General features: G+C 40.1%; 1 protein-coding gene across 4 annotated transcripts; it reads left to right on the plus strand.

The window, feature by feature from the left end:
- Positions 1-157: 157 nt before the first annotated feature.
- Positions 158-11742, plus strand: ttbk2b (tau tubulin kinase 2b). Of its 4 annotated transcripts, none has more exons than XM_073856025.1 (15): positions 158-476; positions 1765-1905; positions 2198-2345; positions 4059-4132; positions 4241-4373; positions 4555-4667; positions 4761-4826; positions 4946-5038; positions 5132-5257; positions 6482-6639; positions 6751-6946; positions 7497-7708; positions 8604-9069; positions 9380-9999; positions 10095-11742. In XM_073856025.1, exons 2-15 carry the CDS (start codon positions 1837-1839, stop codon positions 10414-10416), a joined length of 2796 nt encoding a protein of 931 aa, XP_073712126.1. In that variant the 5' UTR covers positions 158-476; positions 1765-1836; the 3' UTR covers positions 10417-11742. The 4 variants fall into 4 exon arrangements, with proteins under 4 accessions (XP_073712126.1, XP_073712124.1, XP_073712128.1 ...); XM_073856023.1 differs by having other exon boundaries at positions 159-382; XM_073856027.1 differs by lacking the exon at positions 158-476 and adding an exon at positions 507-693.
- Positions 11743-12100: the final 358 nt, after the last annotated feature.

The following is a 12100-nucleotide window of genomic DNA, read 5'->3' on the forward strand; positions in this document are numbered from 1 at the left end:
AATATTAACCCAAAATATCTTGGTATAAATGCAATGATAAAATAAATTAAAAATTGTTTCTTTTCCATTATTACAGAATTCACATGAATAGTCAATATTTAATTTAAACCTCGCTAATAGATGTTTTACTCCACCGATGTTTGTAATGAAAGCGTTCGGCCGAGCGTGACGTCATTCATCGGTACAGTCGCGCGCATTCATCTAGACGCCGCCGCTGCTGCTGAGAGTACATGGATAAACAATGTGCACTTGAATTGATATTTCGTGCCCCTAAACGATATGGGATTATTATGTCCATCTTTTTATATCACCATGGTCTGTGAAACCGAAAGCAGCGTTTTAAAGTGTTCGGAAATGGCTCGTACCGCCGCCGCAGAGAGAGGTAACGTTAATGCACACACCGGGCATCTGAACGAGCGGCGTGCTAGTCCGCATTATTAGCGGGATTACAGCTGTCACAACACTGTGTTGCTAAGGTGATTTTGTAATAGTAACCTAACAACCGTTTATTGAATTGTACATCTATTATGTTCACTTTGGCTATCTATCGAGCACGTTATCGCATCATTGCGCTGTTTTGTTCCGTGATTTTAGTCCGGTTGATGCTTTAGCTTGTTAGCCTGTGTCCTACGTCTCCCTCTGTTTCACTGGATGCGGATACTCGGATAGGACAGAGGAACTCTAGACCAAAATGTAGGAGACGGCTCTCGGTTATGCATCATAGCTTGCGGATGTTAGCGAAACAGATTTCTGTGATACAGCAAACTGTTAGCTAATAAAAACAATTGTAATAGGCCGCACTAAGATCTTTATGAAAACATGAACAGTTCTGCATGGATGTGTTATGGATTATCATGGTCAAAACGCCTTATATTGTTAGACTACAAAAGATTATAATCTTATAACAGGATCTCATTTTTGCAGCAGTATTGCTGAGGCACTGCAATGCAAGGGTAATAAATCATTCATTTATGTTGTAAAGATTTTTATTAGAGAAAATTGAATAGTTGATTGTTTACATCTTAAAGTAATTCTGCATTTGTAGTAAAACAGTGTTTTATGTGTTAAAATATATTTAATGACTAAAGTACATGTTTAATAATTTACATTATGTTAAAAACCTGTTTAGAAATTATTATATTGCCTTTAAAAGTTTACATTAAACAACAGGTTCTCTTATTATAATTAAGAGTTTTGCAGATAAAAGACGAATTGTATTTTTTATTAGGCCTACATTAAGCCTGTACCACTAGGATTTGACTGTATTTAGCTCCATCAATTTTGCCTTGCACCCTAGCACTGAGTGAAAAAGAATCAGGGGAGGATCCTTTTTTGCTTATTCGGCTCAAAAGGACATCAACAGTACAGGTCCGATTCATGCAGGCTGCGTTGTTTACATAGGTCCCACATCAGTACATTAATGCAGCAAATTGAATGTTGGTTTATTATTATACTTTGCCACATCTGAAACATTAAAGCAAGTGTTTGGTTAGTTCTACCGGCAGCTATTATACAGTAAGTGTATGCAAACCTAGTATTTAGAGAAGCTGTTTTAACCTTGTACCCTTAAGAAAGTTAACCCATTAACTTAAATGAACCTAAAATAAACTTTACAGATCTATTATGCTTTCAAAATTCCAGACCAAAGTGCATTTAAAGGTAAACATTTTATCAATATTTGTGTGTCCTAGGAATCGAACCTGTAACCTTTGTGCTGCTACCACAATGGTCTACCAGTAAACACTGATTATTTCTGTTTTTCAGTGATGTGTCAGGCTCACTGATGTAAGGTGTAGAGCATCTCTGAGTGTGCTCGTTCCACTCTGGGGCATCAGGATGAGTGGAACAGGGGAGCAGACTGATATTTTGGCTGTGGGAAGCGTGGTCCGAGAGCGATGGAGAGTGGTGAGTTCCCTTTGAATGATATTCTTCTTCAGATGATTACAAAGCCAGTAACAAGACACTTAGAAAAAGCATAGTAAGGATTAAAGGTCAAGGTCTGGATTTTAATGTATTCACTGTTTCAAAAACATTGGAGCGCAGTCAACTGATACACTGCAGGTGTAGAGAAATGCTGACATTAGAAAATAAAATGATACAGCATGCTGGCAGTTAACTACAGACAGTGCCCAGACAGGTTATAAAACAAAGTGTACAGGACTTTTTCATTCACTCAAAGTTTGATTTTGTTGTTTAGTTGAAGAAGATTGGTGGGGGTGGCTTTGGGGAGATTTATGAAGTCTTGGACCAGGTGAACCACATCAGTGTGGCTTTGAAAGTTGAGTCTGCACAGCAACCCAAGCAAGTCCTGAAGATGGAAGTTGCAGTTCTTAAAAGACTTCAGGGTAACACCAACATCTTAAATTTATGACCTTTTATCTTATTTTGACTGTGGAGAATATGGGTGGGCGATAAATAGTCTGCGATTCTCATGCATATCTCATCAGTGATGCTACGTACACACCAAACGCTGGGCATCGCGTTACTCACAGGATTTAACTTCGTGTCATGCAAATTTTTTTGCTCGAGTTGAATATTGTCAACTTGGGTGAAGACGCGTTTGCCCATATCGCGTCTTTCGCATCTCCCCACGCGATAATGAATCTGATCGCGTCTTTGCAATGACTTTGTATGTAATCTACTAGCGCAAATCGTTGAACTCTCGTTTGGTGTATATGCCCTATAAAGGCACAATTAGTAGTAAATCGGCATCACCTGCTTTCAGATGGAGCGGCAATTACTACACCGAGGTGAATTCACCGGGAAGTTTTGCAAAATCGCATACATTATCAGAGGCGATTTGTTCACGAATCAACGCGATTTTGCCCAGCCGATTTACTACTTATCACGAAAAATCGGCTTTACTGATGAGATACGCATGAGAATCACAGGTGATTTATCGCCCATCCCTAGTGGAAAGTGAAACTTGCACTGTACAAAAGGTTTGTTGGTTCAACTTAATAAGGTAATTTACCTGGTTGCCTTAAAATTTTGTGTTTATTCAACTTAAAAATATTCTTTTTTGAGCTTACTAATACTTTAAAGGGGGGTTCAATGGTATTTCAAGCATTCTGACTTATTAACACAGTTATAGAGTTGTTTCCTCATGCTAAACGTAGGCAAAGTGTCAAAAAGGCAGTTGGGCGTGTTACAGAGTATTTCTGTGCCGAATGCACTTCGCCAGGGTTCATACAAGTTTCGGAAAGCTTTTTTCGATTACAGGTCCAGCTGACGTTTCAGGGGGTTTTCTATACATATCACTTCTTTATATGGGCACTTCCCCCGGAAAACCCCGCCCACCTGTCAATCAGCGGGAGACGCTAGAACTTGCAAACATCTTGATCTTATCACGCGACACAGCTTTGTTTAATTGCAAAACTCAACAATGGCACGAAAGAAGAAGTGTGTTTTTGGATGTAAGGAGAAGAAAGCCAGCCTTATGGAAACAATGGATATAGTTTATTAGCAGTTCATTAGGGGTAGCAGCGGAGTTTTGCGTTTGTGTTTGATGCGCTGGATTTTCCCAACCGGGTCATGAGTTGCATGCGCTAAGTAAGACTTCTGTCGTTGGAAATAGGCGCGTGCATATTATATAAATGACACGAACATGTAGTGAATCATAAGTTAAAACAGTGTTGTATAGTGTTGCATGACTCGTACTCGCTCCTCCCGCAGTATTAACTCCTCCTTCTTCATTTTTTCGTACGTTATCGGAAAGATTCGGTAAAGCTAATATTTCTTTTATAAATCGGATTAAACTAAAGACTTTTTGGAGATATAAAGGATGTCATACTACTCTATAGGTACTCCAGATTAACATCAGAAATGCAGAAACAGCGTGCGTTAGGTAAGCTTTAAAATTCAACTTAAAAGTATTAGTTAACTCAAACAAATTGTGTAAAAATAGTTGTCAACAAATATTTTTAAGTTGAACCAACTTTATTTTACAGTATGTAAACATAGTCCTGCAATAATGATTTTGTCCGGTAAGTTTTTTTAATAAATGAAAAACACAACATTGTACTGATATAACATTCACAAGTGTTTTGATGATATAGGTAAAGACCACGTTTGTCGTTTTGTCGGGTGTGGACGCAATGACCGCTTCAATTACGTGGTCATGGAGCTTCAGGTAGGGCGTCAGATTATGTTATTTTTTATAAATACATGGGAATGACCACACACAAGTTATAAAAACAAAACAACCTGATGTGATGTGTTTGTTGACATTGATCCACAGGGAAGGAACTTGGCAGACCTTCGACGCACCATGACTCACGGCACGTTTACCGTCTCCACCACACTTAGGCTCGGCCGACAAATTTTAGAAGCCATTGAGAGCATCCATTCTGTGGGTTTCCTACACAGAGACATCAAACCGGTAAGACTGTTGATGAGAGCCTCAGTGTGCTATCACACATAGGCTTTGGCCTAAAAGTGCTTTTAACTTGCATGATAATTTATGTGTTATCATGCGAGAGCATTACGGAGCATCTATTCAATTATTTATTTAACCTAATAAAAGAGTCATCCACAAATCAAACCTTTTCTTTTTCAAACCGTCCAATTTCGCAATGGGGCGCCTAGACACTACTTGCCGAACGTGTTACATGCTCGATTTCGGTTTGGCACGCCAGTTTACAAACTCATGTCAAGAAGTCCGTCCAGTGAGTTTTTTTTTAAAGCTGTATTTATGAGACATCACTATTAAATTAATGTTGCTTTTGTAATATTTTTATTTTGGTTAATCTGATTTTTAGCCACGTCCAGTGGCAGGATTCAGAGGGACCGTCCGATATGCTTCAATTAATGCCCACAAGAATAAGGTAACTTAAATCTCCCTTTTCACAGATTTATAAAAACTTTCAAGCCAGCTAAGCAACTTAATTTATAAAGCGTTTTACTAAATTGACATTCTGCTCTGTTTCGTCTCTCATTTATTAAGGAAATGGGTCGACATGATGACCTGTGGTCTTTATTTTACATGCTTGTGGAGTTTATGGTGGGACAGTTACCCTGGAGGAAAGTCAAGGACAAAGTACGTTCTACTCCAGTCATAATATTTGATGGATAAGAGACTGGTGTTTGTTTCAGTTAACTAATCTCATTCTGATCTTTGCTGTAATTACAGGAACAGGTGGGAAATATGAAGGAGACGTACAATCATCGACTCATGCTCAAGCACCTTCCAGATGAGTTTAGTGTTTTTCTTGATCATATCTCCAATCTGGACTACTACACTAAACCAGATTACCAGGTATTAAATTGTGCCTTTAAGATTTTTTGCGAATGTGAGCATTAAAAGGACACTTCGCTTGTTTTTGAAAATATGCCCATTTTCCAGCTCCTCTAGAGTGAAACATCTGATTTTTCAGTTTTGGAATCCATTCAGCCGATCTCCGGGTCCGGCGGCACCACGTTCAGCACAGCCAAGCACAATCCACTGAATCTGACCAGACCACCAGCATCACGCCCAAAAATAACCAAAGAGTTTCGTTATTTTTACCATGGCTGCAATGATATTACGCAGCGCCCGAAAATAGTCCCCTTGGTAACTAGCAGGGGACAATTTTCGGGCACTGCGTAATATCATTGTGCCTGCTGAAGCCATGTTACATCAGCAAAGTCCTTAATTGTTACTCCAGAATGAGATTATAGTTCCTAGCCATATCTGCCTAGAAAATCTCAACTTTTAATTTTCTGTCGATCTTAGTACATGATGTAACTACAGAAGAGTCAAGTTTTAAATAGGAAAAATATTGAAACTCTTTGGTCATTTTTGAGCGTGATGCTAATGGTCTAATCAGATTCAATGGATTATGCTAAGCTATGCTACAAGTGGTACCGCCAGACCCGGAGATCGGATGAATGGACTCCAAAACGGTAAAAATCAAATGTTTAACTCCAGGGGAGCTAGAAAATTAGCCTATTTTCAAAAAAATTGAGTGTCCCTTTAATGCAATATGTATTGAAAATTCACACATGTTCTTAAAGATTTTAGTTGCAATATAAAATAAGTAAAGGATATGATTTGCTGCATCTGGGTTACTGTGTGTTATTAGTTTTGAGCGGTTGTTATCTGGGAATACCAAATCTGCAAATGTCGCGACTGGCCAATCAGAATCAAGCATTGCAAACAGCAGTGTAATAAAGCAAGATAATGAATGTGATGATTTTAAAGGCCACAATCTTTGGTTTTCGCTCTTGTTGTCATAGTTACTATCGGTGTGTTTGAATTTATATGGCACTGCGCAGAACGATTGGTGTGTGACATCAGAGTATCACGAGTGTGATTCAAAACCACTAATGTTGCATTGCTCTTTGTTGTTGGTGTTTAGCGACCTCTATTGGCAAGAATTGTGCCTTTAATTCCTTTTTTTTTGGCTGTTAAGGCTATATCATTAGTAAACCTGATGTAATCTAAAGCCTAATCTGAATCTTTAAGTGTATAATTCACAACACAAACTTGTTTTTGTTGCAGCTCCTGATGTCAGTCTTTGACAACAGTATGAAGAGCTATAATGTGGTGGAAAATGACCCATATGACTGGGAAAGAACAGATTCAGAGGACACACTAAATATTGGAACCCTCGGGACCACAGCCCAGCAGCTGACCCGCCTCACACCTGCATACTTGGGGTAAATTTCCGACATCAAAAATATATTTTTTTAAATCTCTATTTTTACAGATTCTCTGTATAAACTGTTCAATGTTTCTGAAATTGAACGATCAATTTATGTTTCCCCCAGTATGGCCAATGCCTCTGTGATCCCAGGCGATCTGCAGCGCGAGAACACAGAGGACGTCCTCCAAGGTGAGCGCCTCAGCGAGGCTGATAATTGCGCCCCCATTCCAACGCAGCCTGCGCAGGTAGCGGATGTCTGGGAGGATGTGGAGCACAGCCGTGACCGAAACCTCAACCATGTTCAACCGCAGATAAGAAAGGTACTTTGTGCAAGAAGGAAAAGGATCATTTGCATGAAGTGATTATAAGTCATAAGAGAAGCTTTATTGTCATTTCAACCATATGTAGCAGTGCAGTACAGATGACGTTTCTCCAAGACCATGGTGCTACATACAGACACTGAACTAAAAAAACCCCCATAGAGCTAAAGGGATTGTTCAGCTAAAAATGACCCCATGATTTACTCACTCTCAAGCCATACGCACAACCGGCGCAACGTCATAGAATGTCTCTGAACAGGTTCACGCCCACTTTTGGGGGAAAACAGACTAGACCCTCCATTGACCTCCATTCAAAACAGCGCAACAAAGCAACGTTCGTACACAGCCGGCAGGCGTAAATAACTTATGAAATCACTCAGATTAAACATGTTGAGTAATTATCTGTCCACCCTGCCTGCCATAGAGCGCGAAAGATACATTAACACATTTAATTTGGTCAATATAAAAAAATGTCCCTTTTATTCTCAGAGCGTCAAATTTGTGTAAGAGAATGATTGTAAACATGCATTTCATTGTGTGTCTTTTTCAGGTGGCTAGTGAGGAGGAGCGAAGCAAGGAGGGAAACCAAAGCCCCAATAGTGGCTCCATCCAGGGGTCTCCCAGACGGGTACGCTCGGAGACTTTGCTCATCGACCGTGTGGCTCCTCTGCTTAGAAGGATACGCCACAGCCAGAGCATGGGGCTGGACAAAAGACTGACCCCTGAGCCTAAACCCACTATTGAACGCTTCTTAGAGGCCTAGTAAGTATTTGGGTGATTCTCGCGAAATTAGACTTATGAGGTGTCATGAAACATTTTGATAACAAAAGTAAATGCAAAGTAAGAGTATCAAAATAAGAAGCATACAGTTACAAACATCTCTTCATGTACTATTTTGCACATGATTTAAAATGACATCATACAAACCAATTTTGTTGTTTTATCCACATTTAAGGGGAAAATTTTCATTACCGCAACATGTCCATGACTGGATTTTTGTTCTTTGACATAGTAATATTTATAATTAAAAAATAAAAAGCTTCAGTGCATGTTATACTATAAACATTTCAGTAAAGAAATATGTGTAGTAGACAATAATAAGGAATATAAATGTGTCCAAGACCAATTTTCTCATCCTCCGCAACAATTTTCAATCATTGTTTAAGCCCTCAAGGAACTAACATTTTTTTTTAAATTGTTGGATGGGACATAATTGACTTTGACACTCAAGATGGCTACCAGGTAAGCAGTTCTTATTTTTTCTCCAGATAAATGTTGATATTTTGTTTGTCATAGTACATAGACAACTTTTTAGTTCTCAGTACCGAAACATGAGTTTGTAAATGCATATATTTAATGTAATATCATGCGGTAATGATTATTTTTGATAATGATAATCAAAAAAAATTTAATAATTCTATAGGAAATAATTTTTTAATCTTCTAAAAATAATGGTAATAGTAAGTTCAGACCCTAATCTTATATGTGCATAAAAAATTATCTTCAAGGGCTTTTTAAAAATTCTGATGCTGGACACCTTCTAAATCTGGATTTCGTGAGAATCACCCATTTGCCACTGTCTTCTTCATAATTAATGCCAACTAATAAGTCTGTTTTGAGACTTCCCCAATTTTAATGTTGCTTTCTCATTGTATAGTTTAGGGAAGCAGCGGCAATGCCTGCCCCAGGACCGGTCTGCGTGTCGGGTTGAGCAGGGCTCATTGGAGGATGAGGAGGGGGCAGCCAGCAGCGGTTTTGTGGCTGTCAACCTCAGCCCGGTCCCCCAAGTGGGTGACTCACAGGAGTGGGTCCTAGTGGAGCTCGAGGGTGGTGGCGGTTCAGCTGGATCTAAACCTGATGAGGAGGAACGCTCAGGGATCTCGCCACGCTCCTCCAGCCCTCTCCCCCTGCCTCGCACCTGGTCTGACCCTTTGCCACAGCGCGCCAACTGCCTGAGCAACTTAGGGGAGTTCCAGGCAGGTGCCTGCCACACTGGACCTCCATTCACCCGATTGCCGTGTTTGCCAGGCATTACAGGCCTATCTGGACTGTCTGGACTGAGGAGACTGCCCACAATCCAGCCTGCGTCAATGGTCCACCACGGCAGGACTCATTTTGAGCAGGTATTTCACTTTAACCTTCTAACATAGGTTTTGGAGCATCACAGTATTTCGTAGTCTGCTTGTTACCATAAGCTGATCTCTGCACTAAATAGCAGTATTATCCCCTTCTGACATCACAGGGGGAGCCAAATTTCAATGACCTATTTTTTCACATACTTGCAGATAATGGTTTACCAAAACTAAGTTACTGGGTTGATCTTTTTGACATTTTCTAGATTGATAGAAGCACTGGGGACCCAATTATAGCACTTAAACAGGGAAAAAGTCAGATTTTCATGATATCTCCATTTTAATACTATTCCCTTTACAGTCATCCAATGCAGTGCTACAGTCCGTCCAGTCTCAACAGAAGACGGTCGGTGAATCTCAGCCTGACAACCTGTCGGGCCCTCCAGAAAAAGAGCACAACCACGTGCCGGCTAACACCTCCCCTAAATGCCATAATCCTGCAGATGAAAACTTTGTATCTGTTAAGGCCTCTGAGAAGGATGTGGAGAGTGACTCTGGGTATCCTGATGGAGGACCTTCTTTAACTCCTAACCAAGGTGAAACTAATGGACACAGTGTTGAGGCAGCTCCGCCCTCCCCTCGTGATCTCTCCCCGCGAGCCAGTCGCATCCCGGTCCGCGATCCGGACTCTCCTACCCGCAGGGGTTTTCCGGCTCCGCTTTCCCCATCCCTGTCGCTGTCCTGTGAGCACTTCCCCTCGGCTCTGCTCCGTGACAAGTTCACCTTCCCTGCTGGCTCCCGTGGGTCAGACTGGCAGGTGGAGGAGCCGCTCTCTTTGTCGTTGTCTTCTGGCCCGTTGTCAGGCAAAAGTAAGATACCGAGGCCCATAAGCCCCACGCTTGTGCCGGAGCAACTGTCTGCTCGATTCGTTCCTCGACCGCCACCAGGAAAACCACCTCTACGTGCAGGCGGCGAGAACAGGTGAGAAAAGTGAATGTGTTGTTGGCATTGTTTTTACATCATTTGCACATTCATCTGTTAAATACTTGAGTTATTATGGTTATTTTTCGTACCAGACGCAGACGCTACCGCATACGTGCCAGCAGCACCGGTGACGCAGATCTTCTGGACAACCTTACTCAGCTCATGCAGGAGCGAGGCGGGCTGGGCGTCAACTCCTCCTCTCGTTACCAACGCACCACCTCCTCCTCTCTGCAGCGCTCGCTAAGCTCCTCCCCTTCTCGTTTCGAAGGCGGTCATAGCCAATCACCAAGTAGCTGTTCAGCCTCCCCACCTCCTCGAATCAGTGACTTGCGACTGAATCATGGGTCAGGGCTCTGTAGCCGAGTCAGAGCGGGAAATCCTGAGAGTAAAGCCACAACCAAAATGAGCAAATAAAAGACAGAAGTGATGACAAGAATCGTCAGTCATTTAAGAGGTGGTTTTAGAAATGTTTAAAGTAGCTATCATGCCTGTAGCTTTTTTACAAGCGGTGTTTGATAAGTGAAGGGATAAAAACGTGATTGTGATTACTTGAACGCATTATGTTTTTGTCATTTTATGAAATATTATCAACGTGCTGAACTTTCCAGTGATGCTGTGACTTTTACCCCCAAAAGTTATCCATTGCATTTTTTTAAGGATTTTTTTACACTCTGTATAGTTTGTGCCAAGTACTGATTTTCCGTTTTAATTTATCTAATTTCTGTCTTTTTTCACATTCTGGATTTACATTTGACATGTTTACAATTTAAGGCCACTAACAGTGTAAATTGTTGAATATTGAAAACAATGGGGCTGATAGTAACTTATTGTATACCGTCAGACAGATTCAGCATTTGTGGGAGCACTATATACAACTCTAGCCTTACACTTTTTTTATTATATTTAATCATTTTGTCCTTTAATCATAAATTACACTACTCATCTTAACTACTCATTTTGATCGCTATCTATCTATACAATGTAATATCACTTATGTATAGATACATGTGGTACAAGCAAGCATGTGTATATATGTATTTCAGGGAATGTATGTACTGTATCATCTATAGAATGTATTTATTTATTTATTGGATGTGTTAACTGTACCTGATGATGTAGCTTTATTACTTGCTACTGAGTGAATCTGCCATCACGTTAAGGGTCAGCAACCTTGCAATTGCCAAGTATAATCTCTTCCACGCCTGTTATATCATACTAACTCAGTCACTGTAAAAAAAGCATAACAATAACCCTTAAAACAACCCTTAAACAGAGCAAGGGACTTTGTAATAGCCCTATTAACATTTTACTTGAATACATCAGAAAGATGTGAGCTGTTTGATATATTGGGTGTCCATGCCTTGATGGATTACAGTTTTGGGGTTTTATTAAAAGTGGCCTGAAGAATACAGGAAAGGTATTAACACAATTTAGAATTCATTGTGTGCCGTGCAGCTAGAATAGTTGTTTTGTTCTGGTTTGTCTATTTTGTCTGGAAATACATTAACTACATAACGCATCAATATAGACCCGTAACAATGGTGTACATCTTAAGAATTGTACATAATCTGAACTGTATATAGATATAAATATATTAAGAGGAAAGTCCACCTCATGCTTCATGTACTGTATTTTGCTAACAAACATATTTCAATCATGCAAAAGAAAGTCACCATGTTGGAATGTATATGTATTCATATTAATGGAATAAAAGAGTACTTTTCAGTACCCGACACCCTTGAGGTTGACATTGCGGTGTGTCATCATTTAGTTTTGGTCATTTTATTGTCCACCCTTAACTAAAAATTGGTAAAATGTCTGTTAAGGGCTTCTGTAGAAACATGGCGGCAAAAAATGGCGACTTAAGGGGACCCCCGGTGTATGTAGATAAAAACGTCTCATTCTCAGGTAATAAAAACAACGGTTCATTAAAAAAAGGTCTTTATACTCCCCTGAACATATCGTTTTGTATATTATTTCGCATTTCTGTCAAGAGAGCCTTCTAAATATTACAAACTGCATGCAAATACCTTCACATACACAATTCTAAAATACTGATGCATATTGCAAATGCTTTCCTATAAATGGCATGGCATAT

Source organism: Misgurnus anguillicaudatus, chromosome 18, assembly GCF_027580225.2.
Source record: "Misgurnus anguillicaudatus chromosome 18, ASM2758022v2, whole genome shotgun sequence".
Classification (NCBI taxonomy): domain Eukaryota; kingdom Metazoa; phylum Chordata; class Actinopteri; order Cypriniformes; family Cobitidae; genus Misgurnus; species Misgurnus anguillicaudatus.

What these genes read in the sequence shown, in the direction of transcription:
- ttbk2b (XM_073856025.1), top strand. Translation starts at nt 1,837, where the DNA reads ATGAGTGGAACAGGGGAGCAGACTGATATTTTGGCTGTGGGAAGCGTG. An exon ending in AGTTCTTAAAAGACTTCAGG is followed by an intron (nt 2,346 to 4,058) that starts GTAACACCAACA and finishes TTGATGATATAG; the next exon opens with GTAAAGACCACGTTTGTCGT. An exon ending in CGTGCAGGCGGCGAGAACAG is followed by an intron (nt 10,000 to 10,094) that starts GTGAGAAAAGTG and finishes TTTTCGTACCAG; the next exon opens with ACGCAGACGCTACCGCATAC.